This window comes from Hemiscyllium ocellatum, chromosome 6, assembly GCF_020745735.1.
Source record: "Hemiscyllium ocellatum isolate sHemOce1 chromosome 6, sHemOce1.pat.X.cur, whole genome shotgun sequence".
Taxonomy (NCBI): domain Eukaryota; kingdom Metazoa; phylum Chordata; class Chondrichthyes; order Orectolobiformes; family Hemiscylliidae; genus Hemiscyllium; species Hemiscyllium ocellatum.
In genome coordinates, this window is record NC_083406.1 from 57499393 (window position 1) to 57521670 (window position 22278).

The following is a 22278-nucleotide window of genomic DNA, read 5'->3' on the forward strand; positions in this document are numbered from 1 at the left end:
GGTTTGCATGTGGAATGAACTTACAAAGGTTGTAAAAATATTAATACTTTACATCTCTGGCGTAATATTCTTGAAGAAAAGTAAAAGACAGAAAATATTCTTTCATTTCTTTGTTGGAAAAATAAAACTCTTAATAGGATTTTAAAAGAATAGTCATCTGAAAGAAATTATTCCCTCACTACTCAGTGATATGGATCCATGTTGAATCATTACTGTGGGAGTCAAGAAAGCCTTATGGGGGAACAAGCTATACCCTTCCTAAGTTAACATGAATGGGTTATTTTTGTTTTCTTTAAACTTATAATCTCCAGTTTCCTGGAGCAATTACAGCCACCACTTTGACTCCTCTATAGAAACACTATGGAGCTTGTTTGGAAGAATCTGTAATAGTTTTTTTTAACATGATAGTAAATGTCTTACTGGGAATTTATATTCCCATACTTCCTTGATGGAGAATGTCTGGACAGTACTTCATGAGAAACATTGCTATATTTGATTAAAGCAGGCATGTATGTCTGTTGGCTATATATGTAACATTTCATTTTTGAGGGTGAAGCATAGATCCTGCATGGTGCATCTGGCACTTCTACGTCAAAGTGGAGCAATTGCAAAGATTAAAAACTACTAATGTCGTTCGTGGATAATATCAGTGGTAGAAGAGCTTTAATTTTGTATAATTATCACTTGCAAATGATATCTGCTGCAGTGACAGTGACTGATAATAAGGAGAGAGGCACAATAGCTTTAAACTTCCTAATGCAAGCATTTTTCTCATTAAAAATGATTTTTTTAAATTAACAACAATGGCATAGATTTGTGTGTTTTTTTTTGGAAAGCTGTTCAGAAGTGGTTTGCGTTTTTCTTTTGGAATTTAGTTGTATTGGTATAGAATCTGGAGTCCTGAGTGACAAAATGTGGCTTTTTAAAAATAAATGAGGGTTAAAGTGAGAAGGCACTAGTAGGAATTTAGAAGATTCTGAAAGAAATAAATAAAATGCAAGGTACCCTTTGACCAAACTGTACTGATCACTTGTCTTCCAGAGGCATGCTGAAATATCAGGCGAATTTGGATCAACACCTGCCTGGCTGCATTAACCCGAATAAAACATCAAACGATCATTTCCCCACGTCAGAATGTCCTGCAGAGCCATTTCTAGAAGTCTATACTGAGTCAGAATCTGGGATGGAGAACAACTCCAAGAAGATCTGCAATGAAGCCCCAAAATTTCAGTCTAATTTACAAGAGGTATGTAAAATTTGTTTGGTGAGCTTGACACATTTGATTTTGACTTAATGTTTGATTTTTCTTTTAATTTTTCTTTATGTTCTAGTTTGTTGCATTAAACACTCAGTTCTGGATTGTAGCTTGGTTGCATGGTCAAGTATCTGTACAGTTTAGAGGGTACATTGATAGCAGCATAAAATAATTTAATTTTGGATTGCGATATTTTATAGAATGCTTGGACCATAAATATTTAAAACATTTTGAAGAATAAAACATGAGATGTATGTGAAACAAATAAAATCAGAATTTGCTGGAGAAACTCAGCAGATCTGGCAGCATATGTGAAGAGAAAACTGAATCAATACTTTGCGTCGAATGACCTTTCATTAGAACAGTTCTCAGTGCAGTCTCCACCAATGAAAAAAACTGACTGGAGAACAAAAGGTTCAGATATGTCAAGAAAGATTCCTTGGCAAAGGAATGCTCAACATTAAACTCAGAGCTATGACTAATGCCTGCTTTGACAGAAAGATCACTGAACTTTTTGAGACAAAGAATAAACTAAATAGCTGCGACTCCTGAAGTCGGTCGAGGATAACAGAATCTGGAATGGGGTTTAGCAAGTAGTCATGTGTTAGCTTCCATTATTGATTCTGGTAAAAATCTTCAAGATGCTATTAGTTTCTTTTGACATAATGGCATAACAGTGAATTTGAACACTGGCTATTGGAGAGACTTCTGGATGATAGATGCATCTAAGGAATGTTCTTTATTGATATTGAGGTGGATTTTGTTTTGTATACAGAGTGGACCTGTGGTGACTATTACTGTAAAATGTGACCTAAGTTCTATAATTCCTATTTGAGAATATAAACGTTAGCTGGTATTGCGCTGAAGATATTGTCTACACATTCTGGAATAAGGGTATAAATTGTGACTTGAGATGATGGGTGTTATTCCTGAAAGCTAGTCTTAACCCTCAAGACTATGGTTATCCATTATTTTTAAAGAAATCAGTCATATTTATGCTTCACGAAGACATGTTTCCTGGGTAGTACAGATCATGCCCATGTTGAAGGAATGAAAAGTTTTACAACTTAAGGACATTGAATTAAATGCAAGTGTTCATTCTTGACATAATACTTATTGTTACAGCATAAACGTTTAGCATCACTCATTAGCTGCTCTACTTCAGCCCTATGAAAGTGGATGGTCCAGGACACTTTCACAGAATTTTTTTAAGCAATTGCAGTAGCTTTGAGTGTATTTTGGGGATTTGAAACTTTTTCCTACTGCCTTGAATCAGGGTTTTGAGGTCAGTGTTGGCGTCAAGTTAAACTGCTCTTATTTCCAACTACAACATCATCATGTACCTGTCAAAGTGGAAAATTATCCAGGAACTTCATAGGCACAAAAAGCAGAATGAGGCAATTTGGCCAATTACCACCATATCAGGAAAGCACTATAAGCTATTGTGGACCATGCTTTAAATGGTATCTTTAACAATTTTTACATGGGATGTGGGCATTGCTGGCAAGGCTAGTATTTGTTGTCCATCTCTAATCCTCTTGAACTGACTGGCTTACTCAACAGTTCTAGAGAGCAGTTAAGAGTCAACCACAATACTATTGGTGTAGAGTCTTGTGCAGGCCAGACAAGGACTCCAGATTTCCTTCTCTGAAGGACGTTATAACCATTGATGGTCATTGGTAGTACCATCATCATTGAGACTTACCTTTTATTCCAGATTTATTAATGAATTGAATTTAAGTTCCATCAGCTAGTATGGTAGGACATGAACCCTTTATCTCCAGGATATTAGTCTGAGCACCGGATTAAGAATCGAGTGACATTACCTCTTAACCATCATCTCCACCTTCCCTATTTACTCACTCATGCTCAGTTCAATTCAATCAAGACCAGCTTGGCTGTAAAAAGCATTTCGGCCTTAATCCAAACAAGGAAAGAAAAGCTGAATTCTCGAGTTCTGTTCAGAATGGCTGTACTTGATATTTAAAGCTACATGTGTTGGATTCGTCTTAAGGGGAAAGGGTGGGTGATGGTCATATTTTGGATTAGTGGTGCTGGAAGAACACAGCAGTTCAGGCAGCATCCGAGGAGCAGTAAAATCGACGTTTTGGGCAAAAGCCCTTTATCAGGAATAAAGGCAGACAGCCTGAACCGTGGAGAGATAAGCTAGAGGAGGGGGGGATAGTGGGGAGAAAGTAACATAGAGTACAATAGGTGAGTGGGGGAGGGGATGAAAGTGATGGGCGGGGGGAGGGTGGAGTGGATAGGTGGAAAAGAAGATAGGCAGGTAGGACAAATCATGGGGACAGTGCTGAGCTGGAAGTTTGGAACATGCCCCCCTACAACCCACTCTCCCATTCTGGCACCTTCCCCTGCCACTGCAGGAACTGCAAAACCTGCACCCACACCTCCTCCCTCCCCTCCATCCAAGGCCCTAAAGGAGCCTTTACACCCATCAAAGTTTTACCTGCACATCTACTAATATCATTTATGGTACCCGTTGCTCCCGATACGGTCTCCTCTACACATTGGGGAGACTGGATGCCTCCTAACAGAGCGCTTTAGGGAACATCTCTGGGACACCCGCACCAATCAACCACACCGCCCTGTGGCCCAACATTTCAACTCCCCCTCCCACTCTGCCGAGGACATGGAGGTCCTGGGCCTCCTTCACCCCTGCTCCCTCACCACCACTTGCCTGGAGGAAAAATGCCTCATCTTCCACCTCAGAACACTTCAACCCCAGGGCATCAATGTGGACTTCAACGGTTTCCTCATTTCCCCTTCCCCCACCTCCAAACTTCCAGCTCAGCACTGTCCCCATGATTTGTCCTACCTGCCTATCTTCTTTTCCACCTATCCACTCCACCCACCCCCCGCCCCCGACCTATCACCTTCATTCCCTCCCCCACTCACCTATTGTACTCCATGCTCCCCACCCCCACCATCCTCCAGCTTATTTCTCCATGTTTCAGGCTCTCTGCCTTTATTCCTGATGAAGGGCTTTTGCCCGAAACCTTGATATTACTGCTCCTCGGATGCTGCCTGAACTGCTGTGCTCTTCCAGCATCACTAATCCAGAATCTGGTTTCCAGCATCGGCAGTCATTGTTTTTACCTTGATGGTCATATTTGTTAATACCAGTGTAGTCAGTAGTTGAACTGATCCAACAAATGGTGAACATAATATCTCATTTACTGAGGAGACAGTTTAGAAACTCAGGCTGGCATAAGCCAACTAAAATCTTTGACATCCTAGAAGTGAGCTCATTGGGAAATAGATAATAAAAACCGAAAGAACTGTGGATGCTGTACATCTGAAACATAAACGGAAGTTGATGGAAAAGCTCAGCAGGTTTGGCAGCAATTGTGGAGAAAAACTAGAGTTAACTTTTCGGGTCCAGTCCTGAGGAAGGGTCACTGGACCTGAAATATTAACTCTGATTTTACTTCACAGATGCTGCCAGACCTGATGAGCTTTTCCAGCAAATTCTGTTTTTGTTTGGGAATTAGATTATTTAGTTCTTCACTATCTCTACTGCTGTTTGACACAAATATGTTTTAAGTTAACATCCTTGTCGCCAAATTTATGTATTGAGAGGAACTTGTAACGAGAGACTGACACCAAGATGACCAGATCACCTATTGAATGATCTCATCATACAAACGTACAAATGAACTTGCTTCTGAACTTGCTGTGCCATTCAATAACTTCAACTTCATATTCCTTCATTCCTCTGATAATCTTTCATCCAATTGCTAGTGAAGAATCTATCTACAATAGATCGAAAATTCTGCATCCATTTTCTTTATTAATTCATGGGATGTGGCCATACCTGGTTACGCCATTATTTGCCCATTCCTCACAGCCCAGAGACCAGTTGAGAGTCAACTATTTTGCTATGGCTCTGGGTTCACATGTAGGCTAGACCAGGTATGTGCAGTAACGAAGGCTCACCCACTGTCTTTGGAATTCCCTTCCTCAAAAGGCACTCAATCCTCTGAGAAGGGAAAAAAAAAGTTTTCCTCATAATTATGAAGTATGACTCCTAGTTAGGATTATCCCAAAGGAGGAAACATCCTTTCCATATCGTCCTGGTCAAGACTGCATGGATCTTGTATGTTTCAATTAAGTAATCTCCGACTCTTGTAAATGCCAGAGGATACGTGCCTTACCTGTCTCGCCTTTTCTCATAAGGCAATCTGCACTTTCTAGGTATTAGTCCAATAAACCTTCTGTGTACTGCCTCCAACACATTACCATCATTCTATTAGCATGGTGACCAATACGGTACACAGTACTCCAGATGCAGTCTCATCAATGCCTCCTGTAACTGAAGCATAACTTTCATGCTCTTGCTTTCAACCTCAATTGCAATAAACCATAACATTGTGTTGGCTTTCCTGATAACTTGCTGTACCTGCAGACTAACCATCTGCAATTCATGTACTAGGAGACCCAGATGTCTCTGCATCTCCGAGCTCTGAAGTCTCTTGACATGTAGATAATTAACGCTTTTTTAAATACTTCCTGCTAAATTGGTGGGCGGCACGGTGGCACAGTGGTTAGCACTGCTACCTCACAGCGCCTGAGACCCGGGTTCAATTCCCGACTCAGGCGACTGACTGTGTGGAGTTTGCACGTTCTCCCCGTGTCTGCGTGGGTTTCCTCCGGGTGCTCCGGTTTCCTCCCACAGTCCAAAAGATGTGCGGGTCAGGTGAATTGGCCATGCTAAATTGCCCGTAATGTTAGGTAAGGGGTAAATGTAGGGGTATGGGTGGGTTGCGCTTTGGCGGGTCGGTGTGGACTTGTTGGGCCGAAGGGCCTGTTTCCACACTGTAAGTAATCTAATCTAATCTAATCTAATTGGACAATTCCCCACTTTGCCACATAATGTTCCATTTGCTAGTTATTTCTCACCCACTACTTAAATTTTCTGTGTATGTTCCTTTTGTCCTCTTGCAACTCACTTCCTACCTACCTTTTGTGACATCAGCAATTTAGCTCCTTTTTTTTGGTCTTTTCATCCAAATCATTTGTATGAATTGTAGAGATGAAGCCCAAACACCAACTCTTGTGGCAAACCATTCATGACACTGTTCTAGCCTGAAAAAGACCCTTTCTTCCCCACCTTCTGATTCCTGTTAACCAACTAATCTTCTATCTGTGCCAATATGTTACCCGTGAACCATAAGCTTTTACTTTCCACCGTCACCATTGATTCAAACCTTATGAAATTCCTTCTGGAAATTAAGTACAATACATCCACTGGTTCCCCTTTATCCGCAGCATAATTTAGAACATAGAATATTACTGTGCAGTAGACGCCCTTCAGCCCTCAATGTTGCCAACCTGTGTAACCAATCTGAAGTCCATCTGCTGGCCATCACCATCCGAGGAAAAATGCTCTCACTGCCCAGCCTATCTAACTCTCTGATTATCTTATATGTCTCAATTAAGTGACCCCTCAAACCTTTTTCTCTCCAGCGAAAACAGCCTTGATTTCCTCAGCCTTTCCTCGTAAGACCTTCTCTCCATACCAAGCAGCATCCTAGTAAATCTCCTCTGAACCCTTTCTAAAGCTTCCACATCCTTCCTGTAATGTAGTGACCAGAACTGTATGCAATACTCCACATATGGCAGCACCAGAGCTTTATACAACTGCAACATGATCTAATGATTCCTCTACTAATAAAAGCTAACACAATGTATGCCTTCTTAACAACCTTATCAACCTGGGTGGCAACTTTCAGGGATCCATGTACATTGTCCCAGAGTTCTCACTGCTCATCAACACTATCAAGAATCTTACATTAGCCCAGTTCACTGCATTCCTGTTACTCTTTCCAAAGTGAATCAGCTCACACTTTTCTTATTAAACTTCATTTTCCACCTCTCAGTCCAGCTCTACAGCTTATCTATGTCTCTCTAACCTACAACATCCTTCTGCACTGTCCACAACTCCACTGACCTTAGTGTCATCCGCAAATTTACTAACCTTCCTTCTATGCCCTCATCCAGGTCATTTATAAAAATGATCTTTGCAATACACAATACACAAATACCAAGACCGATCTTTGCAGTACGCCACTAATAACTGAATTCCAGAATGGACAATTCCCATCAACCACCATCCTCTGAATTTCAGCTAGCCAATTTCTGATTCAAACCGCTAAGTCACCCTCGATCCCAAACCTCTATATTTTGTGCAATAGCCTACCATGGAAACATTATCAAATGCCTTACTGAAATCCATATACACCACATCAGCCACCTTTCCCTCCTCCACCTGTTTGGTCACCTTCTCAAAGAATTCAATAAGCTTTGTGAGGCATGACCTACCCTTCACAAAATCGTGTTGACTATCCATAGTCAACTTCATCCTTTCTAGATGATGATAAATCCTATCTCTTTATAACCCTTTCCATCACTTTACTTACAAGCAAAGTAAGGCTCACTGGTCTATAATACCAAGGTTGGCTATTTTCCTTCTTGAACAAGGGAACAACATTTGCTATCCTCAAGTCTTCTGGCACTATTCCTGTAGACAATGACAACATAAAGATCAAAGCCAAAGGCTCAGAAATCTCCTCCCTGGCTTCCCAGACAATCCTAGGATAAATCCCATCGGGTCCGGGGACTTATCTAACATTTTTCAGAACTGCTAACGCCTCCTCCTTGCAAACCTCAATCCTATCCAGTCTACTAGCCTGTATCTCGGTATTCTCCTTGGCAACATTGTCTTTTTCTAGATATTCATTTAGTACTTCCCCTATCTCCTCTGACTCCAAGCACAACTTCCTACCACTTCTTAGATTGGCCTTAATCTTACTCTAGTCATTATTTTATTCCTGATATAGAAAACCTTAAGGTTTTCCTTGATCCTATCTGCCAACAACTTCTCATATCCCCTCCTTACTCTTAACTTTTTGTTTTCTTTAGCTCTTTCCTGGCTGACTTGTAACTCTCAAGCACCCTAACTAAGCCTCCACATTTCATCCTGATATAAGTCGCCGCCTTCCTCTTGACAAGAGATTCAACTTCCTTAGTAAGCTACAGCTCATGCTCTTAACAACTTGCTCCCTGCCTGCCAGGTACATACATATCAAGGACACACAGCAGCTGTTCCTTGAATAAGTTCCGCATTTCAATTGTGCCCATTCCCTGCGGTTTCCTTCCCCATCCCCCTTCCGCATCATAATTGCCTTTCCCTCCAGCTATAACTCTTGCCCTGCGGTATATACCTATACCTTTGCATCACTAAAGTAAATATAACCAAATTGTATTCACTATCACCAAAGAGCTGACCTATCTCCAAATCTAACACCTGTCCGGGTTCACTTCCCAGTACCAAATCCAATGTGGCCTCCCCCTTGTTGTCTACATACTGTGTCAGGAAACCCTCCTGCACACATTGGACAAAAACGGACCCATCTAAAGTCCTTGAACTATAGTATTTCCAATCAATATTTGGAAAGTTAAATACCCCATAACAACTACCTGTCACTCTCGCTCCTATCCAGAATCATCTTTGCAATCTTTTCCTCTACATCTCTGGAACAATTCGGAGGCCTATAGTAAACTCCCAACAGTGTGGCCACTCCTTTCCTGCTTCTAACCTCAGCCCATACTACCTCAGTAGATGAATCTTCAAACATCCCTTCTGCCATCACTCTTGACTAACAATGCCTCCTCCACCCCCCCCCCCCCCCCCCCCCCCCCATATTCTCTGTTCTTAAGGAAACCTCTAAATCCCTGAACCTGAAACAGCCATTCCTGTCCCTGGTCTATCCATGTCTCCGAAATGACCACCACATCGCAATCCGAGGTACCAACTCTTCCTGTAAGTTCACCTACCTTATTGTAGATGCTCCTGGCATAGAAGTAGGTATACTTCAAACCAACATCTTGCTTGCAGGTGCCCGCTTAAGACCTTGAAACCTTATCTCTTCAAAGTGCTCCAAGAAATTAGTTTACCATGATTTTCCTTTGACAAAACCATGTTGACTTTGCCTGATTAAATTAACTTATCCTATTGTTCTGTCATAATGTCTTTTAATAATAGCTTCTGACATTTTCCCTAATGTCTGTCATGCACTGGGCATGCTCAACAAAAAAACTTGAAAGGGGTAACTGTGTGTCTGTGTTGGTAGGTTGTGTTTATAGGTTCATAAAACACATAGCTTCAAAAACAAAAATAAAGGTTCAACAAAACTGGTTTGCGGAAGCAGCTCACCACCATTTTGTCAAAAGCAACTAGGGACGGACAATAAATGCTCCCAGGAGAAAGTGAGGTCTGCAGATGCTGGAGATCAGAGTAGAGTGTATGTTGCTGGAAAAGCACAGTAGATCAGGCAGCATCCGAAGAGCAGGAGAATCGACGTTTCGGGCCCGAGCCCAGTCGCCGGACCGGAGTTCCTGATGAAGGGACCGGCCCGAAACATTGTCCTGCTCCTCAGATGCTGCCTGACCTGTTGTGCTTTTCCAGCAATATTCTCTTGACAATAAATGCTCCCATCCAGCAAGGCCCACACCTAGTGAATGAATTGAAATAACTATTTGGGCAATGCTGAACAGCCAGGAGCATTCATCAAATGAAATGAATTTGACAATATGTTATGAGGAAGGGTCACGGGACCCAAAATGTTAACTCTGTTTTCTCTTCACAGATGCTGCCAGACCTGCTGAACTTTGCCAGCAACTTCTGCTTTTGTTTCAGATTTGCAGCATCCACACTTATTTCAGTTTTTATCCACAATGTCAATGTTTGGCAATGTAAGATCATTAGAATTAGAATCCCTACATTATGGAAACAGGCCCTTTGGCCTAACAAGTCCACCCTGACCCTCTGAAGAGTATTCCACTCAGATCCATTCCCCCACCCGATTACTTTACATTTCTCCTGACTAATGCACCTAACCTAGACATCCCTGAACACTATGGGCAATAAAGCTTAGCCAATCCACCTGACCTGTCCAGCTTTGGAGCGCCCAAGGAAACCCACACAGACACTGGGAGAATGTGCAAACTCCACATAGACAGTCGCTCGAAGCAGGAATCAAATCTGCATCCCTGGTGCTGTGAGGCAGCAGTGCTCACCACTGAGGCACCATGCTTTGCAAGACATCCAAGAAGCTGTCATGATGTTTTCATTCTACACTGGTTAAGTCTTGCACAGATCTTCACATCTCCAAGCAGAAACGAGGGGCATGCTTGGTAATGATGCAGAAGCTGACATTTGTGAATAGCCCTTCAATTGATGCTTGGGAACGTCAACATTGAAAGCTTATGACAGAGAGTAGTCGTTGATTAAATGATCGAGAGGCTGAAGGTGTGATTCATGTGGCTGAATCTTGGGATATTTAATTATGAACTGGAAAAGATATCTTGAATGATGGTTGTGCACAACATTGTGCATCAGAGCAGACTGGAGCTTCAAGACGATAAACATAATGAGCACTCCATGCCTTTCGTGGGGAAAAATGAGCAAGAGTCTGATGTGGCAGAGGTTCACTTAGCTTCTAGGATCCACAGGGCATTGTCATTCAGGAACACAAGCCAGTTTGAGGGAGTACAACCATCTCGTATATCAATCTTGAATCCAGTGTGCCAGTCATCCTCCAGAACTCTGCACAAGGCAGTGTTGTGTTTTCCGCAGTCGCAGTCCACTCCTCTCATTGACACTTATTGTTTATCTTCTACTCTAGTCAAATAATGTTCATGAAGGCTAAAGGTCACTTGACAAGTGGCAGAAGACAATGGAGAGCACAGGATTATAGGACTTTGAAATAAATCTTACGATTCATGGACATTGAGCACAAATTGACTATTTATCACAGTGTTAAGTACCCAACTGACTGCCAATTCTTTCTGTTTATTTTGTTATATGGAGGTGGTGTCAGTTAACTCAGGTGGCAGGATGATTGGTTTGTGATAGCAACAGCTTGGATTCATCTTTCCATACCCGCTTAGGGCACAATGAAGAATTCTCCTTCTCAACCCCACTCCTAGCCTGTGGCATGGTGACCTTTTGGGTTAAACCACCGTCAGTTATGTCTTTCCAATGAGAGAGTAGCTCGATGGTTTGCTAGGATAATTATATGTGAATTCAACAGAGCTCGAGTCAACTTGTTCATTTCCTTCATTTGACTGTTTGGGTGATCATGGCTGATATCCTGTCGGAAATTTCCAGGTCCTTTGATGTGGACCAGGAGGCAGGAAAATGGAAGGAATTGAAGGAACCAAGCATCAAGGGACTGCTAAGTATCTTCCTGTCATAAGGTCTTTTGCCAGGGTGGGCAGGATGCTAGTTGGCCTCCGTGTGAGGCCTAAGTGAACCATTTAGCTGACCAATTTGAGGGATTTTCCTAGTTCTGTTGTCAGCTGCCTGCTTTTAGGAGTCTGGAGTTACATGGCGAGGATATCCAGTAAATGTTGGTGGCTTCCAATATGCTCTGGAAAAGCCCTTCTTCGTAAGCCCAAGGAGGGTATCTTCTGTCCATGGTGGCTGCCTCTGCAGCAATAATTTTGTTTGTGCCTCCATTCCCCAATAGAACTTTGGGCCCCAATCCCATCTCCTTTTCTTTGGGAACATGTTATTCTTTGAGATGCATTCTCCTCGTACCTCATCCTCAGCAATGATCGTTATTAGCAGCAGTGCTGCTGAAGTTGATGAGCCTCTGGTTCTCAGATTGGGCCAACAGGCCTTGGAGATGAGTGACCATCTTAGCAAGGGCTGTGATCCCACTCTCGCCCTCCTTAATTCATAGCCACTGGCAAATGCAATTTTGGGACCCACTGCTGAGTAAAATGGGGAGTGCTTTGAGCAGAGTCAGCACTGCCAACTGTCTTTTCTCCAGCTTCCATCTCATGGCCCACTTGCCCAAGAGCCACATATTTTGCTGTATTTCTGTGAGGTACTATATGATCAAGGCTTTCCTCCATTTTACTAATGCTAGCAGGCAGAAGGTGTAAGCCATTGATGAGGGCCAGCATGCAACCATTTCTGATGCCTCATTAAGTGGTTGCTCTTGGAGGTGGACGTCAGCAGAAAGGCCAGGGACAACATAACATGCATGGTAGTTTAGACGTCTCCAATCTCTCTCCAGTTGTATAGTGTATCTGGTAACACTGACAGAATCTTGCACATCTTTTGTTGCTGGTCAGAAATAACCTGTTTCATGGTGATGCCCAAGGCTCTGCAAATGAGTCATTGAGTCATAGAATCATTACAGTTATAAAGATGCACAGCACACGGAAACAGCCTTTTTGGTCCAACATTTCCATGCCAACCAGATTTCCTAAATTAATCTAGTCCTATTTGCCAGCATTTGGACCATGTCCCTTTAAATCTTTTTCCTGTTCTTATACCCATCCAGATGCCTTTTAAATGTTGTAATTGTACCAGCCTCCACACCTGCTGAAGCAGGTCCAATAGGAGTCCAGTGGTCCAACTGGAGGAAGAATGCTTCATTTTCAACTTTTGGCTCCTTCAACCACACGGCATCAACATCAGCTTCACTAGTTTGCAAATCTCCCCCTCCCCCCACCTCATCCCAGATCTAACCCTCTAACTTGGCACTGCTCTCTTCACCTGTTCTATTTGTTTGTCTTCCTTCCCACCTATCCACTCCACCCTCTCCACTGACCTATCGCAATTAACCCCCAGATGCATCCATCTAATACCTTCCCAGCTACATGCCCAGTCCACCCCCCCCACCCCCCCAGCTTATCTCTCAGCACTGTTCCCCCTCCAAATTCCTAAGGAAGGCTTCTGCCCAAATCATCGACTCTCCTGCTGCTTGGATGCTGCCTGATTTTGCTGTGCCTTTCCAGCGCCACACTTTTCAACTCCAACTGTCCAGCATCTGCAGTTCTCAGTTTCTCCCAAGGGGAGTTTCCCTTGCTGCTACCTCCAAGATCTGCACATGCTGTTCAGTGTGATCTGAAGCTTGTTGTTTGATAATTTTAACTACTAGTGAGGGTTTGGGGGCTGCTGGGTTCAGGGCTGGGGTGAGTGATGTGTATGTTTCGGAGTTGCATCCATGATATTGTCAGATTGATCATCAAGCTGCAATATAGCCATGGCAGGTAGGAAGAGTGGAATACTCTCCTGGTCAGTTTGAACTGTGTGATCAGTAGAACACCAGTTCCCCACTTTAAAAGAACCATATACTGGTTCTTGCTGCAGACTGCACTCCTTGGCAAACATCTTCCTTCATTTGAGAGGCTGCCAAAAGGTAAAAGTCAAAAATGATCTGTCAAATTGAGTGGATTCTCAGTGATTACTGTGCAGATCATCATATTTCATTGTCTGCTGCCATCAAGTCTCAAGTGAGTGTTATGCACCATTTGGCTGTGTAATATTCAGTTCTGTCACCAGATACCTCTAAAGTCTCCATCCTCCATAATTATTGGGCACGTCTGTTGATACTCTGCTTATTACAGTGTGTATCTGTCTATAGTGTTCAATTTAACAATGACTGGATGGCAGCCTGCTTCTCTGTCTCTACATTGTATTCCTTGCTTTTATTTTATTGCAAGGACAGAAAGAAGAGACTGAGAAATAAAATGTGTTGAGTGGATGAAGGAACAATATTTGTGAAGAACACGGAGATGCAAGAGATGCGTGTGTCATGGCAGTCAGGCGAAGATGGTAGGTTGATCACCTGGGATGTGAATAGATACCTCCAGTGTGAAGAAGTGTCATATCCCTCCTCAAATTAACAGGAGAATGTAAGTTGGAGAAAGCTAGGCAAGTTAGAAGGGATTTGTACTTAGTCGTGATAGATCATTCACTTATCTCTGCCCTGATGTGGTCACTGAACTTCGTATAGCATTGTATCCAGAAATGAAGAACCATACACTTGCTGCTTACCTCTGCCATTTTCAGCCATTCCAATACAAGATCGTTCTTCCTCTTGCACTGATCAGACACTTTCTGTGCATTCTTACACCTTGTAAGCATCATGTCCAGAGACTCAGAAATGGATCTTTGGGACAGCCAGTCTTCACTGAATCTCCATCTCTAAGGTGTTGGATCTCGTTTGAGTATAATATTTTGAGTCCCTCTTGGAATCCCTTTTAAGTAGTCATTATACAGGGCTGCATTGTGGTTAGGGCAATAACATGAGATGATAATGCTGTGGATAAACCTAAAAAACTGGAACTCTGTATTCAAGGTTCTTAATTTACATTCTGCTTGTCCTACTGCAAGTGGTTTGAAGCATTAAAATTGAGCTCTTGTGTCAGAACATCATCTGTCTGAATTCAAGCAAGGTTCACTTAGCCTTCTAAAGAGGGTGATGACATCAATGTGTGGGGAAGCAACTGCAGAAAACAGAGATTGAATAGTCCTTTCCACATTTCTATACATTATTGCAACTTTTAAAACTTAGCTATAAGACATACAAAAAATGTTTCCATATCTAATGAAACCAATTCATTAGCTATTTTCCTGTCTCCTTTCAGGATTTTGTAATAATCTCTCTGCATGCTTTTTGGAAAAATAATTATTTGGCATGCTGGGCTTTTAAAAGCAATGTGTGTTCTCAAGGGTACTCAGACAAGAGATGATTAATAGACAAAATGGCAGTTGCTTTATCCATTAACTAACTAAAGAATACACATTAGAATGTCTAGGTAATTTGAAAAACCTGTCTCAGCCAGTTGGATTTCTTCTTATCTGTGGGTGGGTCATAAAGACACAGACATACTGAGACACCAAAAAAAAGGTAGTCTGGAAATAGGACCTCACAAGCAAGCAGAAAGCAAAAGTCAGTGAAAGCTGAGAAGTAAATAGGTTCCATCCTGGACAGTCTGAAAGAATTGAAAGACGTTATTTTATTCAAGGGTGATTACCCGCCACTGTGTCAGTTAGCTTTGTTCATGTTAAATTTATGTTATTGCATGAATGAAGATGCATTATGGTGGATTAAATCCAACAAATTCTTATACATGGTCAATTTGTTGCTCCAACAATCAACATACTTGCTTAACTGCAGAGTAAACTTGTGTAGTAATTTGTATCAGTAATTTGATCCAGCGTTCATTCCATACACCTTCAGAAAGGAAAGAAATGCACATGACCAAACTGGAGCTCTGGTTTAAATCACAAGTGGGTTTTATTGTTATATTATCCAACTACAATTTACATAATACATTATAAGTCAAAATCTAAATTCATAACATTTGGGACTAAGTGTATGGGATACATGGGCGCCGGTGAGGAGTCAGAAGTGTAACTGTCAGCAGAACTGAAATAGTAATGTCACCGAGGTCAGAGTCAGAAATGAGTGGAAGTAGACTCTGCTATGCATCATATGGAACTGTGGCTGATGAAAGGTGGTTCTCGGAACAAAATACGAGAATGGGATAATCACAGGCTGCTTTCTATGCAGAGCATGGGTATCTAGTGGATTGGATTGGCAGAAGGGGAAATGACAGAAATGGTATTTCACTTAACCTTGTGTGAATGGACATTTAGAATAAAATGAACTGCAAACAATGCACTAATTAAGCTAGATTTTCTCTGACAATTATTTTGTTGGCCTTGTTGATTAAATTGTGAAGAGGACAAAAATGGTTAAAAGTTGAGTGGGTTAAAATATAGCAAATGGACTATAATGTGAGAAAATGAGAAATTGTCTATTTTGCAGGAAGAATAAAAAGAAGCATGTTTACGAAATGGTAAAAGAATGCAGAACTCTGAGATGCAGGAGGATCTTCCTCGTCTAGTGCATGAATTTGAAATGATTAGTATGTAGTTACAGCAAGTATTTAGGAAAGCTAACAGAATGTTACAACTTATCAAGGGGAGAATTGAATACAAAAGCCAGGAGGTTATATTTCAGTTAAACAGAGTACTGGTGAGACTGCATCTGTTCACCTTATTGGTCACCTTAATTAAAGAAGGATGATTTTTGAGGCAATTCAGAAGAAGCTTACCAGACTGATACCTTGAACAGGTAGCTTGCCTTATGAGGAAAGGAACAGAAACTAGGCTAGGCTTATATTCACTACTTTAGAAAGGTAAGAGGTGACTTGATTGAAATATGGGAGATCCTGGGGGCTTTTGACAGGGCAGATGGGGAGAGAGTGTTGCCTCTTGTGCAAGAATCTAGGTTTTACTATTTTATGATTGGGGTTTTCCACTAAATACAGAGATTAATTGAAATAATTTCTCAAATGTTTGTGAATCTATAAAACACTCTCTTCTCGAAAGGGTGGTGGATGAAGAATCCTTGAATATTGCTAAGGCAGCGGTAGATACATTCTTGTTAAATAAGAGGTTGAAAGGTTATCTGGAGGAGGCAATTTGTTGAGGTTTTTGTCAAATCGCCATTATCCTATTGAATGGCAGACCATGCTCAAGGTGCTGAATGGCATACTCCTGTTCCTGATTGATCTGTTTATATCTAAGTATATTCATATGATTACCATGTTGCATTGTTTGGACTAGGTAAACATTCAGTCTGAGAGCTATCAATTTCTTTCAATTATTTAGTGAATTCAACTTCATTTGTAAAAGTGTTTCACTTTTTTTTTCTTTTTATTGTGCACTGTGTTTCACTAGTTCAAAATTCAATATACGTTTAGCTGTAAACAGTCTTACAACCTTTTAAATTCAATTACAACAGATTCAGCAAGCTTTAAAATTGAATGTATAACCTAATCAAAAATAGGTAAGAGTTTGAGCAGAATTTGATAAGGGTTTCAAGGAAACCTGATATCTGCTATAAAGCTGGTGGCAATCTTGTTGACCCAATCTCTGGAAGCCCAAGGGTATTGTGTTTCTAGATGTCAATGGAATCTTTTTGCCATCAGAGTTCCCAACCCAAAGAGAACGTTTAGTTGCTGCTGCTTCCTAAGAGCTGCTGGACAGAGGCCAGGAATTCTCCATTACCACTGGAACAAACAGCAATGATTGCTCCTGCTGCTAATAATTCACTCGGGCCTTTGCCAGGATGGGGTCCTTGGAGCAAGGCTAGTGACAGCCTCATGGGGATTGTGGTTGCTCTCAGCAAGTACTCTCCTTCTCACTACAGAGCCCCTCACTCAGTGCTTTGAATTAGGGTTAAATACTAAAAACAAATTAACACACAGACCTGATGGGTTTTCCTGTTGGTCTTCCCACGTGGCATATTCCTCACCTTGCCACTGCCAGTGATGAGTGAATGAGGTTCTTCGGGCTTTAATTGATGTTCATACTGGAAGACTACCTGCAAGCCTTCCTACCAAAGACTCAATCATATGGAGGTGGGTGTTGTATAAAAGTTAGTAGCTGACGAGATTAACTGAAATCAGGGAATAGACTCCACCCATCAGGATATAAACAACTCTTCCTAGGAAGAGTGAGCTAGAGTTTTTCAAGGTATGAAAGGTTCTTGTGTTTTGTCTTTGTAGCTAGCTGACATGTGCACTTATGTATGAAGTTGAGCCTGATGTCTCAAACGTAATGTAACCAGCTATGTATAAGTACTATTTTACTATTTTAATACCATATAGGTACTATGTAATAAACCTTTATTTGTTTGTTAAGACCAAGCCTATCTTGTGCCAAAGATGCCACTTTCTTTTTCTTATTAATTCATGAGATGTGGACATCCTTGGCTAGGCCAGCATTAATTGTCCATCCTAATTGCCCAATGGACAGTTAAGGATCAACCACATTGCTGTCAGTCTGGAGCCAGATATAGGCCAGACTAGGTAAGAACAGCAGATTTCCTTCCATAAAGGCATCCGTGAACCAGATGGGTTTTTTCCAACAATTGACATTGGTTTCATGGTCATCATTAGAAACTCTGTTCCACATTTCTTCCCCAAATTCCATTATGTGCCTTGACTGACTGTGAATCCACATCCCCAGAATATTACTTTGGTCATTGGTTGATGGTTATTAATAGATTCACATCAATAATATCACTTGGCCATCACCTCCCTTCTGTTTGGTATCAGTGACGTAGACTAATACCAATAAAAGGCTTGGTGGCAGTGATTCTAGCTAGGGAATCTTGAATGATCGTGTAGGATATAATCACAAAATTACGTTATCAAAAAAATGGACTTAGCCATATATACCAGCAAAATATCCTCACTTTGCACCCTCCTGCTCAACAGCATAGACCTAACTCCTACCTCCAAACATATCTGCTGAGGTGGTAGCACTCACCTTTGCCATTTGTGTCAAGTCAAGCTACAGGTTTTAACAGCAAGCTAATGAAATTGTTTTTCATGATCTGAGGTTAATTATTTTTGCGGCTATGATACTAGTCCAAGAAATAATTTGTTTACTTGCTCTGCAAACAAGAAAATAATATATATAATTGAAGATTAAGCATTTTCTTTTTACTTTCGTCCTCTGTCTTGCTCAGATTTCTGTTGAAGGTCAGAACTATGCATTTTAAAGATGTTTATTTTACAGGCCATGCACTATAACACTAAAACTTTTAGGAGGAACTAACCTTCCTTGTGACTTAATTATTCTATAAATGTGCTTCATGAGGAACAATGTAAATAATGGTCAGTATGACCAGTTTATCATTTAAAAATAGATTCTATTTAGTATTGTCATTTTCTAACTGGATGTTTTTTCTTTGCTTTTAAGACATGGTTTTGGGTCACTGGGCCTCTCTGTCTTTATTGTGCAGAAAGGCTGTATAGATATATTCGGAGCAACAAACCAGTCACCATTGTGTCTGTGAATTCTCATCCTTGTGATGTAATAGAATTACGAATGGTGAAAGAAAACTTCAGAGCAAGACCTGGTCAGGTAGGTTGAAATAAGAAGTTACCTTGCATTGTTATATACTTGTTGTTAGATTGTCAAGGTAAAAGCAATATGTTTGCTCTTATATGCTTACTGAAATAGTAAAGATCACTATTTGCAATAGCAGTCAATCTCTCTTAAAAGAATATGGTGGGCGGCACGGTGGCACAGTGGTTAGCACTGCTGCCTCACAGCGCCTGGAGACCCGGGTTCAGTTCCCGACTCAGGCGACTGACTGTGTGGAGTTTGCACGTTCTCCCCGTGTCTGCGTGGGTTTCCTCCGGGTGCTCCGGTTTCCTCCCACAGTCCAAAGATGTGCAGGTCAGGTGAATTGGCCATTCTAAATTGCCCATAGTGGTAAGGGATAATGTAGGGGTATGGGTGGGTTGCGCTTCGGCGGGTCGGTGTGGACTTGTTGGGCCGAAGGGCCTGTTTCCACACTGTAAGTAATCTAATCTAATCAAATTGCAGAGGTATGAAAGTGTAAGCTCCTTTTGCTGCTTGATTCTCTTTCCTTTATGTCTAATCAGTTTATCATGTCCTATTTTTAATAAAAGATATCTGACTTTGTCAGTAACACTAAGTAATATAATGCTAAGAAAAATTTGAGCTTCTCCATATTCCCAAAACATTCACGGCACAGCTCTTTCTGTGGATTGAATTAAAGTTGCTTGGAAAAGCATGGTTTACTATGGCATTGGTACTGGTAAACTACAGATCATAACTGATGGATCAAGCTTGATATATTGGGGGAGATTCAAGATGGTGGCGACCCAGTAGGTGTCAGTCTGCAGAGCTCTGCCCAAGTCTGGCAAAGTGGGGTACTCACCCTCACCTGCTAAATTACTTAAAGTAGTTTTTTGCCCAGCACCCTTGACCATTCTGCATCAAACTTCAACAGTTTGATGCTTTTTAAAATGACCAAGGGCAAAGGCTTTCGCAGTTTGCAGCAGACAGAGATTCCCCCCTCGCAGCAACAGAGACTTCCGCGGTCACCCCGGGAGACATACCTGCAGAGGCGAGCCAGATCTCGGAGTTTATTAAATTCCAAGAGAAGATTGATGCATCCATCAAAGAGACGCGGTCCAGGTGAGAGTCGATCTCTGTCATGCCGCAGAAGCACGACCGAGAGATCGAGAAACTCTGGCAGCGTTTCGAAGGGGGGGCGCAACAGACTGCTGCTGAGTCATTTATGGGTCAGGTCTGGGCTCTGGAGAATCGAGACCGGACCCTGGAGGAACCTATCGATGACCTCGAAAATCAAGGTCGCCGGAAAAATATTCCGTTGCTGGGCCTTCCTGAATTGGAGGAGGAAGGTCAGCTTGTTGATTTCCTGGAACAATGGCTTCCACAGCTGATGAAATTGGAGTCGAAGCTGGGTCGGATGCGGCTTGAGTGGGCCCACTGGGTTGCTGTACACAGATTCAGTCCGGACCAGCGCCCCAGCCCGGTCCTAGTTCGACTTCAACACTATAGGGAAAAACAAATGTTGCTAGAGGCCTCCAGAGTCTTGGGAAAGGATCCCAATGCCATGATGTACAACGGCTCCAAGATAATGTTGTTTCAGGACTTTTCTCTGGTTGTAGTTCGCAAGAGGAAGGCATTTGAAGTGTCTGAGGGACTTAAATATTCAGTATTCCATGCGATATCGGACAACCCTGCGCTTCATAGAGGATCTGTATATAACTTTGGGTTATGGGAAAATGTAAAATAATTCCTGGATGTTCTCAAATGGACTGCAGGACTTGAACTGTATGGATAATGACTTTATTTTGCCCCCCTTTTGTCTTTCCCTCCTCCTTTCTCTCTCTTTCTCTTCTCTGTCTTTCCTGGGGGGGGGGGGGAGGAAAGTGGTGAGCTCATTACTTATTCTTTCTTTGGTCTCTTATCTGTAGCTCACACAGTTTATTTGATTATTGGGGCATGTTTCTGAGTTTTTTTCTTATTTGGTTGCTTAATACTTGCTGGGATTGTAATTTTGTAATCTTATGTATTCTTACCTTGTGTTGTTTTGCTAAGCCTATTGTGTGTGTGTGTGTGTGTGTGTGTGTGTGTGTGACGCCCACTTTTAACTCCTGTTTTATAAGATATTGAAATTTATTTACTCTATTTTGTAATGCCTGAGCCGAGGGCATGACTCTAGATGGGAGATGTTATGGTGAGGTTATTGGAAGGTAATAGTGCCCTTTGTGAGCAAGGTGGAAAGTCTACTTTTAAACATGCCTTATGTTATTTGTATTTAGGAGAAGTTTTTAGCTGTTTTAAAGAGTGTTTTTATACATGAATTGTTTCAGTTTCCATTCAATGTCTTTGGGGTGAGATTCTTTCTTCTGTGGGGGTCTCAGGTTTGCTTGGATTATCATGACTAGCCATTCGTTTAGGTGGTGCACCTGGACTGGCAAGGGGAGCCACTCACCAATCAAAAGGAAAAATATATTATCAAGTCTCAAAAGAAGAAAGGGTTGATTTAGCCTTTCTACAGGAGATACATCTTCTCGAAACTGCAACAGGATGGGTTTGGCCGGGTGTCCTTTTCACCTTTCAGCTCAAAAAGTAGGGGAGTAGCCATTCTTATTTGGAAGAATCTTCCCTTCCAAATGCTAAGCCAGATAAAAGATTAGTTTGGACGGTAAATATTAATTAAAGCCCTAATATATGGAGAGGAATACGGGATTTTGAATCTTCATTGCATCCCGGCACACCCTTTTAAATTTGCAATGGAAGTTTTCTCCAAGTTGACGGATCTCTGGGTCTGCCATACAATTATAAGGAGAGATTTTAATTGTATCATTGACTCAGAGACGGACAGGATAGCTAGGAGCTCTGAGGGCATATCTTTGAGATTTAGGCAGTTGAATAGGGAGTTGGCACAGGTGGATGTGTGGAGGTGTCTTCACCCTGAGGGTAGAGACTTTACTTTCTATTCTAATCCACACAAGTGCCATACCAGAATCAATGTTTTTTGCCCCCGACCCTTTTAAACTCAATATTGTCTTGTAAAATAGGTAATTAACTATTTCTGACCATGCCGCAGTATATACGGAGGTTAAGACTAGTGATGATGGGTTCCCGACATTGGTATTATGGACCATTTTCTATTGAAGGATAGCAAGTTCATAAAATATTTTTCGCAGGAGTTTAAAACCTTCTGGGATATCAATTTGAGCACGGCCAGTAACCCGTCGATGATGTGGGAGACTGCTAAGGCATACGCGCGAGGCCTGGTCATCTCGTATTCTGCGACCCGGAAAAGACA

At 41.7% G+C, this 22278-nt stretch overlaps 1 protein-coding gene across 5 annotated transcripts in view; it reads left to right on the forward strand.

Annotated features, from left to right (window-relative positions):
• LOC132816706 (NADPH oxidase 4) overlaps positions 1–22278 on the forward strand; it is a 172276-nt gene that overhangs the window by 72360 nt on the left and 77638 nt on the right. For all 5 annotated transcript variants that reach the window (XM_060826590.1, XM_060826592.1, XM_060826593.1 and 2 more), the window contains 2 exons: positions 1042–1246; positions 18861–19025. In XM_060826590.1, the coding sequence (XP_060682573.1) occupies positions 1042–1246; positions 18861–19025 (370 nt within the window). The remainder of the gene's footprint in view (positions 1–1041; positions 1247–18860; positions 19026–22278) is intronic.